Source organism: Papilio xuthus, unplaced genomic scaffold (genome assembly GCF_000836235.2).
Source record: "Papilio xuthus unplaced genomic scaffold, Pxut_1.1 DF828258.1, whole genome shotgun sequence".
Lineage (NCBI taxonomy): Eukaryota > Metazoa > Arthropoda > Insecta > Lepidoptera > Papilionidae > Papilio > Papilio xuthus.
The window spans coordinates 3,980,923-3,994,602 of NW_013530391.1; the positions used below are offsets into that span (position 1 = coordinate 3,980,923).

At 53.6% G+C, this 13,680-nt stretch overlaps 1 protein-coding gene across 1 annotated transcript in view; it reads left to right on the forward strand.

The window, feature by feature from the left end:
* The window catches only part of kug (FAT atypical cadherin kugelei), a 35,203-nt gene extending 24,306 nt beyond the window's left edge, over positions 1–10,897 (forward strand). Inside the window, exons 27-38 of the mRNA XM_013306092.1 lie at positions 22–241; positions 376–570; positions 719–1,008; positions 1,131–1,398; positions 1,478–1,647; positions 3,555–3,776; positions 3,854–6,436; positions 7,033–7,636; positions 8,342–8,878; positions 9,129–9,482; positions 9,714–9,854; positions 9,982–10,897. Of these exons, the coding sequence (XP_013161546.1) occupies positions 22–241; positions 376–570; positions 719–1,008; positions 1,131–1,398; positions 1,478–1,647; positions 3,555–3,776; positions 3,854–6,436; positions 7,033–7,636; positions 8,342–8,878; positions 9,129–9,482; positions 9,714–9,854; positions 9,982–10,136 (5,739 nt within the window). The 3' untranslated portion in view covers positions 10,137–10,897. The remainder of the gene's footprint in view (positions 1–21; positions 242–375; positions 571–718; positions 1,009–1,130; positions 1,399–1,477; positions 1,648–3,554; positions 3,777–3,853; positions 6,437–7,032; positions 7,637–8,341; positions 8,879–9,128; positions 9,483–9,713; positions 9,855–9,981) is intronic.
* Positions 10,898–13,680: the final 2,783 nt, after the last annotated feature.

A 13,680-nucleotide genomic window follows, 5' to 3' on the forward strand; every position in this document is an offset into this window, starting at 1 on the left:
GGGGCCGGGGGCGGGGGCGAGGCGGCGCCGCGCCTCAAGCCGCCACCGCCCGAGGTGTTCGTGCGGGAGGACGCGGCGCCCGGCACGCCGGTGGCGGCGCTGGACGCGGGCGCCCCCGGCCGGCCGCCGCGCTACCGGCTGGCCGACTCCCCCTCGCGACACCTCTTCGCCGTGGACGCGGCCGGCCGGCTGGTGCTGGCCGCGCCGCTCGACCGCGAGGCCGCCTCCGACCACTACATAGGTAAACGGATTTTGCCGCTCGTCATTTATCGGCATTCCTCTTTGCCGCTAATTTGTCTAATTTTAAGTGACTCATTTCAACTAACGATCACTCGTATTGTGTCTGGTGGATTGTTTGAAACAAAAAGTGTGCAGGTGTGATCGCGGAACGCGGTGCTGACGACACGGAGGTGGAGGGTGCGGGGGGTGCGGGAGGCGCGACGCCAGGCGTGATGGCGACGACGCGGGTGCGCGTGCTGGACGTGAACGAGCACGCGCCCTCCTTTCACTCGCAGCCGTACGTGGTGCAGCTCGCAGAGAATACGCCGCCCGACTCGTACGTCGTCCAGTGTGAGTCTCCGACCTCGACTTTGTTACATTTCAATTAGGAATCTCGAATGACATCAAGGAGCACCTTGCGCCCACTAGATGTGTAAGCCGCCGCTTTGTTTTTTGATCACTTTTCTAATAGAAATCTTACTAAATGTGGGTGAGGCAGTGATGGCGGACGACCCTGACGCGGGCTCCAACGGCGAGGTGCGGTTCGCGCTGGGCGGGGCGGGGGGTGAGGCTGGGGGCGAGGCGCTGCCGTTCGCGGTGGAGGCGGAGACGGGCTGGGTGCGCACGACGCGCGCGCTGGACCGCGAGACGCGCGCCGAGTACCGCGCGCCGCTGCTGGCGACGGACGGCGGCGCGCCGGCTCGCAGCGCGCGCGGCACGCTCGTCGTGCGCCTGCTCGACTACGACGACTGCCCGCCCGCCTTCCATCAGGAACTCTATGAAGCTCAAGTATGTTGTAGCCATGCGTTTAAGTTTTTTTTTTGTGCGTCCAACATAATTGGATTGCACGCGCCGACGGGAGACTCCTCCGCCGGTAAGACGGCCTTGAGGTAACGCGTGCGCGGCGGCAGGTGCGCGAGGACGCGCCGGCGGGCACGGTGGTGGTGCGGCTGGGCGTGTCGGACGCGGATACGTCGGGAGGCGCGCGCTCCTATTTCGTGGCGGCCGGCGACCCTTCGGCGCGGTTCCAGCTGCGCGCCTCCGCCACCGGCGCCGAACTGTTCGTAGCGCGCGCACTGGACCGCGAGACCGCGCCCGGCTACGTGCTGGACGTGGCCGCGGCGGACGGCAAGTTCACCGCCTACACGAGAGTCAACGTCACCGTGCTCGACGTCAACGGTCAGTGTTTACCGAGCGCGGTCTTCGAGCTTTGCGAGTTGATCGCATTTCAAGAATTACCCTGACATTTCGTTGACAGATAATCCGCCATACTGCGAGCAACACCGCCTGAGCGCGCGCCTGCCGGAGGACGCAGCGCGCGGCGCGCACGTGGCGACGCTGCACGTGCGCGACGCAGACGAGCCGCACAATGCGCGCGCACGCTTCTTCCTCACCGGCGACCACGCAGACCACTTCACCATACACAAGGTGCGCCGCGCCTCCCATCACAATTGTAACACTCCTTTACACAAGTACGCGAGAGGCTCGGCTCCTGAACGCTTAACGGCGAGACGCGCTCGTTATCACAAAAAAAAAATGTATTCAATCAACAACATTTACACATACTTAAGGTAAACATTAAACACATAAACATAACCTCACTTTATTACAGATTTGTTTATCGATGAGGACAGGAAGAGAAACAAGTCTGTCAGCTTTGACTTTAACAATTTTCTGCTTATATCATGTCTCTCTGTCTGAGCTTAGCTATTAAGTAGTAATTCTTTACCTTCGGCTGAAATAATTCTTTGTCACTTATTGTTCGCGTATTATATTTATTTTTTACTAATATTTTACATTCGTCCTTGTTGTAATTATATAATATTCTAATCCCAATAGATAATCAGATAAAAAATCTGCTGGTAAAATTTTGCAAACGTGAAATAGCTTATCATAATATTTAATACATTTTTTCTTAACATTTTTTACAAACTAGGAACTTATTTGTTCAGTCTTATTTGTATAATAAATTTCTGCTATTTTTTAAATATGTCTTAAACGTTCGCCCGTACACTACGAATCCGTAACTTAAAAGCGAGTCGGCAAGCGCGAAATATACTATTCTTAGCGTATGTCTGTTTACCACTGGTTTTAAATGGTAAAACTTACATAGCACTCTCTTGTCGGCGGCGAGCGGCCACCTGAAATCGCTGAAATAGCGAAGTAACCGTTGCCCATAGACATACGCAATTGCATATGCGTTGCCAACCTTTAATCCACGGAGGAGAGGATGCACAGAGAAAATATTTTCCCTTTCCCATGCATCCTCTCATTCGGAAAGTCAACTTTCACTTCCCATCCATTCCTTATAAGAAAGAGGGTGGAAAGGGAAAGAGGACTATATAAGGCCTCCGGGACGCACACTCATCAGACTGTACGCGGAATGGTCGTGGTATTTCACCGGGCGAGCCGGGACAATTCGTGCGAACATGTTAAAGCTCGCTCTACCACTGTTAACACTGTTTTCCTCTTTGTTACTCGCACGTAAATCCAAAGCTAGCCCTACTGCATGGTGCATGGTGCATGGTGTTCGGAGATGCGCGACTCGAGGACGGACGAAGCCGCGTCCCTCTCGCACTCACACGTGCTCCGAGCACGATGTCTCGCTCCGTCCCTCCACACACACCATGTTTTTGTATTTGGTGGTTGTTGGATGAACCGCCTCATTGCTGCTAGATGGTCTGCAGCACATACATGGCAATTGTATGTCACTGAGTCGACAGTGTATCGTTTCTACAGCTTTAGTATTAACTTTTCTCTGTAGTATAGTAATATTCCTCCTCCTCTAATTATTTCTCTTGTGTTTATAAATGTATTATATCCTGATATTTTATAAAACGGCAATTCATCTTTTGTAATATTTATTTCAGTTAATATTAATATGTCTATTTTATCCATTTTGTTATTCAGTAGCTCTAGTAACTCGTTGAAGTGCTTTTTAAGGCATCTTATATTTAGGTGAAAAATGTGCATGCGTCCAATACTTTTAGCTAAATCTGCATCTAATTCTACTATACTATAATATCGTTTAAACTTAACATCACTACAAAACTCTTCCGTTATGAAGTCAGGAAGTGTGTGCCCTATACTTAATATGCGGAATTTATTTGCCGTCGTCGAACTTATTTAAATCTTCTTCCGACCGTATGTTATACATTTTTTTTATCTTCACTGTTTTTTTTTTAACAAGAATATTAAAATTTTGAACCCAAATATATTGAAATCCTTTCGGTTTCAATTTGTTTCTCACAGTCCACAGAAGTCGGCGTTTATATTTCGGAAGATCTTCGTTTATGAATAAATGAATTTTGACCGATTTGAAACCGTCAATACAGGAAACCGGAGTAATATCTGTCGCCGAGGAGTTGGACCGCGAGACCGTGGCCGAGTATCAGCTGGCGGCGCACGCGCAGGACCGCGACCGGCCGGAGTGGACGTGCAGCGCCGAGCTGCGCGTCGTGCTCGCCGACGTCAACGACAACGCGCCGCGCTTCTCCGTGCCCCTCTACAGCGCCACGCTGCCCGAGGACGCCGACCCCGGCGCCCTCGTCGCCAAGGTCCGACCTTCTCCCGCCTCGCCCCCTCGACCCCCTCGACCCCCTCGACCCTCGCTTATATCCTTCATTATTTGTAGGTGCACGCAACGGACGCAGATCTAGGGGAGAACGGTCTAGTTCACTACTCGTTCGTGGAAGAGGACGAGGACGAGAGAGACGGCAACGCAGCCTTCGAGTTGGCCGGCGACAGCGGCATCATCAGGCTGCGCGCCGCGCTGGATCGCGAGCTGCGCGCCGAGCACAAGCTGCGCGTGCGCGCCGTCGACGCCGGGGTGCCGCCGCGGTCCGCTTTCGCCACCGTCCGCCTCACCGTGGCCGACGTCAACGACAATCCGCCCGAATTCGATTACAAGCAATACCGAGCGGTGGTGCCCGAGATGCGCCCCGTGGGCACCGAGCTGCTGCGCGTGCGCGCCACCTCGCGCGACGCCGGCGTCAACGCAGACGTCTACTACTCCCTCGTTGCCGGCGACGACCGCGAGGACTTCGCACTCGACCGCGCCACCGGCGCTCTTACCGTCGCGCGCCCTCTCGACTTCGAACACAGAAAGGAATACTTCCTGACGGTGCAAGCCGTGGACGGCGGCACGCCCCCGCTCAGCGACCACGCCACCGTCAACATCACGGTGCTGGACGGCAACGACAACGCGCCGGTGTTCTCGCAGCCGTCGTACGGAGCGCGCGTGCGCGAGGACGCGGCGCCGGGCGGCCTGGTCGCGCAGGTGGTGGCGCTCGATGCGGACGAAGGCGCCAACGGACGCGTCACGTACAGTATCGCTCGCGGCGACCGCGACGGCCGCTTCGCCGTGGACCCCGACACCGGGCACGTGTCTCTGGTCGCGCCGCTGGACCGCGAGGCGACGCCCGCCTACGTGCTGGAGGTGCGCGCGCGAGACCGCGGCCAGCCGCCGCTGGAGGCCGCCGCCTTCCTCAACGTCGAGGTGCTCGACGCGAACGACAACCCGCCGCTCTTCGCGCAGACCAACTACTCGGCGGTCGTGCAAGAGGACAAGCCGCTCGGGTTCACCATCCTTAAGTTCGTCGTCGACGACGCGGACGCGCCTCCCAACGCGGCGCCCTTCACTTTCGATTTTCAATCTGGCAATGAAATGGGAGCGTTCCGTTTGGAGCAAGATGGATATTTACGATCGGCGACCAGATTTAACCATCGCATCAAGGATCGATACGTGTTACAAGTGCGCGTGTTCGACAACGGGACGCCTCCCTTGTTCTCCGATGCGTGGGTCTACATCAAAGTCATCGAAGAATCGCATCACCCTCCCGTCGTCACTCCGCTAGAAGTAGTCATCAATTCTTACCTCGATGAGTTTCCGGGCGGCGTGATCGGGCGCGTGTTCGCATCCGACCGGGACGCGTACGACACGCTGAGCTACGCGCTGGCGGCCACCGACGGCGCGCCCTACCCGCCCGCCGACCTCTTCGAGATCGAGCCCGCCACCGGCACGCTGCGCGCCGCCCCGCGCCTCGACGTCGGCGAGTACCGCCTCAACGTGACCGTCCACGACGGGAAGTTCCTCGGCCACGCCCTCGTCCGCGTCGCCGTCGTGCTCGTGTCGGATGAGATGCTGGCGCACGCTGTGGTCATCCGCTTTCGCGAAGTCACCGATCGCGACTTTGTGCTCAGTCATCGCAAGGGATTCATTCGCGCGGTGCACGAGGCCACGCTCTGTCGGCAGAGCGACGTACTCATCGTTGGGGTGCAGGCTTCGGACGCCGACTTCGAGGCGGAGTCGACTCGAGCACGCCGCACGACGAGACGGATCGCGCAGGACCTCGACGTGGCTTTCGCGGTGCGGTCCGAGGACGGAAACGGCTTCTTATCTCCGGAAGTGATGCGGCGCAGTCTGCACGCGCATCTGGAGCGGCTGGAGGAGAGCACGCGACTGGTGGTCGAGGAGTTGGTGCGCGCGGCGTGCGGCGGCTGCGTGCACGGCGCGTGCACCGAGCGCGTGCAGCTGCACGCAGCGGCCGTTCGAGCCGTGGCCACCGAGGTGTTCGCACTGGTGGGCGCGCCGCATCGCCTGCTCGCCGAATGCGCCTGCTCGCCGGGCTTCGAAGGGGATCGCTGCGAGCGCGCGGTCGCCTCGTGCGCCGAGTGCCCGGGCGCGCGCTGCGAGGCGGGCCCCGCGCCGCCCGGCTACCGCTGCTGCGAGGACGAGGGCGGCGGCGTCGGCGGCGGGGGGGAGGAGCTATGTCGTGCGCCCTCGCCGGTGACGTACCTGCCGAGCGACGGGTACCTGGTGTACAGGCTGGAGCGCGGCGTGGTGCACGGCGAGCGGCTGCTGGAGGACGAGCTGACGCTGTCGCTGCGGTTCCGCACGCGGCGCGAGCGCGGCGTGCTGCTGCAGGCGGCGGGGCGCGTGGAGTACCTGGTGCTGGAGCTGGCGGAGGGCGCGGTGCAGTGCCGCATGGAGCTGGGCGCGGGCGCGGTGGCGCTGCGCGCGGGCGGCGCGGTGGCGGACGGCGCGTGGCACTGGGTGCAGCTGGAGCGGCGCGGCGCGGCGGTGCGCCTGGCGGTGGACAGACGCGTCGCACACGCGCAGGCGCCGGCGCGCGACGCCGTGCTGGACGCGCGACATGACCGCGTTCTGGTCGGAGCTGCGCTGTTGCGACACGCCTACGCCCTCGCGCCGGAACAGGTAACATACCTGCTTCATTCAGAATTGATTGAAACTGTTCACTGTAATGTACAACAGTATTGATACTGACTGTAGACTAGAAATATAAACAATTTTAGTATCTTCATAAAAACATTGAATAAAATGGAAGTGCACTAAGTTTGAAATGACTAAGGTTAAAATAAAATAATTTTTTTTTTCATATTTGAAAATGCAATCAAAAAGCTTATTAAATAAAGTAATAAATCCAGTGGTTAAATTATTTAAATCTATAATAAAAAAATTAAAATCGACTTTACGCATCGCATGTCCTCCAGTTTGTCAAAATCTCAATCCCTTAATACTTTAAACAGACACTATATATTAAAAAAAAAATGATACATGTATCTAAGCAAGTATAGGTAGAGCATACTCAAATATTTCTTAAATCAAAAAAAACAATTTTTGTTTTTATTGTCCGCTTAGCGTGGAATGCCCCAATTTCTATTTACACGGCGACCGTGCGTATACGAGTACCTGGGAGCAACAATATTCTATCTATACTTCATGCCGTCTCAAACGAGCATTCAAAATAGTGCATTTACGATACTGGATAGATAAAGGGCGACAATGTATAGGTCACTTATGGATTTCACGGATGCATCGCGGACGTGAAAATTGGTGAGGTCGCACTCCCACTGGAAGAGGGAGGCACGTCGAGCGACGGGCGCGTGCAGCTGACGCGTCGCGTGCGCGCCCGCGGCGTGCTCGCGTGCCCCGCGCTGCCCGCGCCCGGCCCCTGCGACTCCTACCCCTGCCTGAACGGCGGCACGTGCCGCGCGCTGCCCGAGCCCGCGCTGCTGGAGGACGCCGCCTTCGCGTGCACGTGCCACGCGCGCTTCGCGGGCCGCTTCTGCGAAATCGACACGGACCCGTGCGCCTCGCAGCCCTGCCTGCACGGCGGCTACTGCTCGGCCGAGCGCGGCACGTTCGTGTGCGCGTGCGCGCCCGGACTGCGCGGCGCGCGCTGCGAGCGGGGCCGCTGGTGCACGCCGAGGGTGTGCGCGCACGGCGGCGCCTGCGAGGACGGCGAGCGCGGCCCCGCGTGCCGCTGCCGGGGGTACTACGGCCCGCGCTGCGAGTACGACGTGGACGAGTGCGCCGGCGAGCCCTGCCTCAACGGCGCCACCTGCCTCAACGAGCTGGGCTCCTTCCGCTGCCTCTGTCCGCCCAATAAAACAGGTTTACAAATCATTTCCGCTCATCATTAATATTGCTATGGTCGGATCTTAGAATTGACCTCTCCATGACGTTGCAGGTCATTTTGTAAAATGTTAAATAGTAAACCTGAAATGCCAGAGTCCGATACGATGCGCTCGGCTCGGCCGGTGCGGAACTGCGACCCGACATATAATAAATATTCATATATTATATCTTATATATAAATTATATATGAATATGAACGCGCCACGAGACGAGCGAGCGAGCACTTTGGCAACGCGGCTGTTCAAATAAAAGCAACACACTCTTCGATCAAATGTTTATTATGGAATTATCATTATAACTGTACACAAATATATACAAACAGACAATATGATATATTAAATAAGAAATTTAAGACAACACTTTTCTCTGCTCATTGTTAAACTCACTCTCGATTGTACTGAAAAAATAACAAAACGCTACTCGGTTTTATAGAAAAATAAAATCTGACGGCGCCGCTGTGTGCCACTCTCTTTTTATAATACTTTTCTAGTGGCGCCCTCTTACGTAACCTCAAATTATGTTTAAACAGCGGCTAGCGGACAGGCAAGCCTCGATGCGTTCACCGTGCTTACGAACCGCAACTTAAATTAAAATAAATTGAATAATTTATTTAATTACAGTTTGACCAGTATAAGGCTATTGACAACTTCTACCAATATATTGTTGAATGTAAAACTGCAGGCATGAACTGCGGCAACCCTCTGTACTCGGACGCGGTGGTGGCGGGCGGAGTGGGCGGAGCGGGCGGGGCGGCGGCGCCTCGCTCGCTGCACGACGCCTGGCGCTGGGCGGTCGCCGCGCGCTGGCCGCTGCCCGCCGCGGCGCTGGCAGTGCTGGCGGCGCTGCTCGCTTGCGTGGCCGTGCCGCTGCTGCGCCGGCGTCGCGCCGCACGCGCCCGCCTCGCGCACCTGCACCACGCGCCCCTCAACAGCGCGCTGCACGCGCCCGGCGGCGGAGACAAGGCGCCGCCGCCGCGCGCCTCCAAGCTGTCCAACCTGGAGGCGGTGCGGCGCGAGCGGGTGGAGCGGCCCGCCTCCTGCGCCGACCCGCCGCCGCTCAACAACATCGACACGCTGCGCAGCTACGGCTCGGCGGGCGACGAGCTGGAGGGCATCCCGCCCGACTACCTGCGCAACCTCAACATAGACGCCGCGGACCGCAAGCCCTGGTCCGAGCAGATGCATCTGCACACCTTCGTCGACAACAAAATTTATAACGGTGAGTGCGCCCCCCGCCGGAGCGGCTCGGGCGCTTTTGTACGCATACCGTGCCTTCACGTGACATAAAAGAAAACAATTTCATTTATGTTGTGAATCCAAAACGATAAACACGAAATATTTGATTGCAAGTTCTATGAGAACAACCATCGAATTTTTTTTTATCGATTTTACTCGACTCATATCTAGTTGTCAAACTAATCTATCTTAAATAGACACACCATAAGTTTATGTGATGTGTGCACTTTTAGATCTCAAGGGATGCAAGCGGGGGAGCCGAGCCCCGGCGCCGACCTCGGTGGCCGCGTCGGGCTCCCCGCACCTGGTGGGCGGCTACCACTGGGACTGCTCCGACTGGTGCGGGGGCGGCGGCCTTCCCGGCATCAGCGAGGTGGCCGGCTCCGAGCGCCCCGACTCCTCGGAGCCGCCGTCCGGCCGCGAGCGCGCCTCGCCCTCGCCGCGCGCCCCGCGCCCCGCGCACCCCACGCACCCCGCGCACCCCACGCACCCCGCGCACCACGCACACGCCCCGCGCCGCGCCGCCCTCACCGACACCGACTCCGCGCCCGACGACCTCGACCTGGACGCGCTACGCTTCACCGACGGTGAGTGTCTCCTTCTCTTCTGCACTCTTGCGCTTCTCCTCTTTAATAACCGAATAATCCCCCGCTCGGGTGGTTTCTTTTTTTATTACTTTAGTAAAGTCGTAGTAGAACTTTTTGTGTTTAATTTCCTCACATTGTACATATCGTATAGTTTTACACTGGCGATAGGCAATAGGGGATGCAATCAAATGCAACATGTTTTGTATGATTTTTTTTTTTTTATACCAACAGCGTCGTCGTACCTGCTGCACCCTGACGAGTACTTGCCCGCGGCGGCCGGCTGCTGCGAGGGCGAGGACGAGGGTGAGGGCGGGGGCGGGGGAGGGCTGCGGCGGCGCGACCCGGACGCCGCCAGCCTCATCACTATGCTGGGTGTGTGATCTAATTTATGTTTGACACTCGATGGCTTTGACGTGACAGCGTGACGTTCGCTCATTCCCTCGTGTCTGAGGAGCGGCCGATCTCGTGGTATTATGTGACGTGTGTGGTTTTCTTGCAGCGGAGGAACGCCGCTCGCTGCTGGGCGGCGCCGGCGCGGGCTCCGGCAGCGACCTCTCGGCCAACCTCTGCGAGATAGAAGACTCGGATGCGGAGGAGACGGCGGGCGGCGGCGGCAGCGGCGGTGGTAGCGGCGCGCGTCACACTCAAGTGTGACGTCACGCCGCGCCCCGCCGCCCGCGCGGCCCCTAGCGCGCGCACGAACAGAACATTCCAATCACTGTGTGACTCCTTCAAGTAGCAAAATGTGAAGTGTATATATGTATATTTACATAAATAAAGTGAAGCTGTGTATAATGTACAGTTAAATGAGCTTCAACCGTGCCGATATGTGATAGTGTAAAGTATTATTTACTAAGTGGTTTGTCGTAAGATGTGTCTGGTTGTGAGTCTGTGCGAATGTATGTGCGCGTGTGTACTCTACTGAATGTCGCAAGATGCAGCGACGGCGGCCTCTGCTACTTGTGTACCTTTAGTAAATATTGTTATGTTAATATGCCTTAACCCGGCGCGACGTGACGTCTTGCAGGCGTCTGCGCCCACAGGGCGTGGGCCCCGGCGTCTGCGCCCACAGGGCGTGGGCCCCGGCGTCTGCGCCCACAGGGCGTGGGCCCCGGCGTCTGCGCCCACAGGGCGTGGGCCCCGGCGTCTGCGCCCACAAGGCGTGGGCCCCGGCGCCCACATCTCGCGCCGTTAGCATAATGTACGATGGTGCTCCGACTGTAGATTCATATCATAATTTTAATGTAAGCATTTATAAAACATTCTCCTCGTAGGATAGCGACTGATGTTATAAAATCTATTTTTATATATTATGTGTAAAGCGAGCAGCGGCTGATGCGCTCTCCTACTATTTCATAAATTATTTAACGACTGTTATGTAAGTTTTGACACGACTAATAAAACTATAAAGACATTGTGTTCTTTTTTTTCTACTTTACCATAAAAAAAGTATTATTTGAAAACAGAGTAAGTATAGTAAAAGCCCTTATTTCCGCGTCCTTCATTCTCTATTCGCGGATGAACAAAATCCTACCCAATTCCTAGATTCGCGGCTAAAGATTTCGTTATTCGTAGATCTTATCTGTACATACATAATAATAAAAAGAATTCCCGTAGGTATTTAAACCGCTCGTACCGCCGTATTTATAAACGCCCGTCAAAAGTACTAATAAAAAATAAAATAGACCTTCTTACAATTTTGTCTAATGTATGTCGTCAAATGATATCACGGCTGTATTGGTTCGGTTTTTTTTTGACATAAGTCCCCTTCGCCGCGATCAGAGCTTTTGACAATGTAAACAGAATGAAAGCAACCTTATTACTCAAACAAGTATATGTTGTTTAACCTGCCATATACAGCTTGTCCCAAAATTCAACGACAAAACGGTAATGGTGTATAGCCAGATCGATAACTACACGGGGAAAACACTAAAATAAAATCCAACTCTTTTTGTCTAAATGTTATATTAACTTCTGTGACTTTGTTTATAAATGTACACCCTCTACCATAGACACTGTGGCTACAAATATGAAGACATTCCTCCAATTTTTTTTTTGTATTATTTATATGTATCGCCGGAAGAGATCGTCGCGACCCTCCTTCCTCCAGCGTACGATCTTTTCCGGGAGGGGCTCCTCTCCTCTCTGTCGCATCAGGGCTCTTCTCCGGTAAACCTCCGCTAGGACCCCGGCTTCGAGGTCCCAGGGGAGGCTACCGGAGATAAGGCACGCCGCCTCGTACGATACGGTGCTGTACGCTCTGGAGGCCCTCTGAGGCATGGTCCGCTGCGCACGTCGCAGCAGAACCAAAGGTCAAAAAATTTCCTTGGACTGTTTTCTTAAAATTTTAGAACATTTTAACTTTTGTCCAACTTTGACATGCTTCACAGTAGTATCATTTTTTTTTTCGTTAAAGAATTCATTTTTTCTCAACATTGACTGTATTCAGCATTCGTACTATTTTGTACTAGCACATTTTTTTTTTTTTTTAGGAAATTAGAATTAGGATCGAAAGCCGAAGCAATAATTCATTGTTAATTAAAATTACTTTGATAACGAAGTTCGTAAGAGGATCTATTTCCGTGAAATATCAACTAACAGTATTTCTGACTACGTTAGCGCACCAGCTATCTGTTTATGTTTAATTGTCTTGTTGGCGCCGCTTCTGCTGCGCCCTAACAGATGGCGCTGAAGCGAGACATCGTTTGATTAAATCGTGATGTTTAGTTACAATGCCTCGCTACAAATATGTCTCCCGCGGGTCTTAAATATCAGGTGACCGTATGCTGTAAATGTCTTGCGTCCTATCATTGTTATTGCTATTGTTCGAGTCTTCCAAATTTCGGAAAATTGTCTTCCTAAGCCGTTTATTCGACTATTGTCTGAGTGCTGCCTGGACACAGTGCTCCTACTAATTGATTTAATACTATACCTAATTCTATGCATACTATACTTCCTCCTTACATCCTATACTTATTCTATACAAAATACTTAATATAAATTAGAGTTTACAGAATTAACTATAATACGAACAAAACGACATATGTACGAGTAAGTGAAATATAGTGAGACGGTGTATTGAATTAAAAACATGCATTTGTGAATATAATAACATACGGATAATATTGTGTTTGTGTATAATATATGTATATCAGGTTTACAAAATTATAAATAAAGGTTAAGACCAATGAAACAGACATCTAACGCCATCTGTCCTCTGAGTTGCAATGCATTCCTGCCGACCCTAAAACTACACTATTAGTGTACACTGCATTTTGCGAATCCATAATCGCTTACTGCATTACTTCGTGGGGAGGATCTGCTATGACTGCTATGCTCGAACTAGAGAGAGCTCAAAGAGCGGTGTTAAAAGTGTTGCTCAACCGTAGGAAAAGATCCTCGACATCTGCTTTGTACTCGGAGGCTGGGGTTCTCAGTGTACGGAAAATTTTTATATTAAGGACATTTATTTTACAGCATATAGCTATTGCAAATAGTACCAATGGCCAAAATCTTCATGCAAAGCGAAAACCTAAAGTGCCCATACCGAAGGTTAATTCCTCATTTGCTCAACGTTTTGTGCATTTCCTAGGTCCCTACATTTACAATATAATTTTAGAAAAATGCGACATTAAGCGAGACTCGGTTAACAAAGCCAAAATAAAATTAAAGTCGTGGTTGCTGAAACTAACGTACAAGGATACAGAAGACATTCTTAAAATAATATGTTAAGTTTATCACTAATGTTTAGCATGTATAACTTTGATTTAGCTTCTTTTCTAAAACAAATGGCACTTGATTATTTGTATTTTACTTAATTTGTCGCCGTCTAACGAACCTCTGATAAAACTTAAGAGCAGGATCCTCGCGACACAGGCTGCGCCTAGTCCCCACGGAGGCCATGGAGCCGGCCGTCCTCAGCGCGGTGGTCGAGGGGCTGTTTCCTAACAGCCCCCCATTCGAACCACCGCGCATGGCACCGCCAAGTGCCGAAGATGAGGACGATGCCGCCCTAGACCCTCCTCTGATAACAGAGGAGGAAATGGTATGGGCGGCTCGCCGGCTCCAAGGACCCCGGAAAGCCCCGGGACCGGACGGCGTGCCCGGGAGGATTCTCCCCACCGCACTAAAACACCTCGGGGATCGCCTACGCTGCCTTTTCAATGACTGCCTGGCAGCGGAGCGTTTCCCTGAGGTG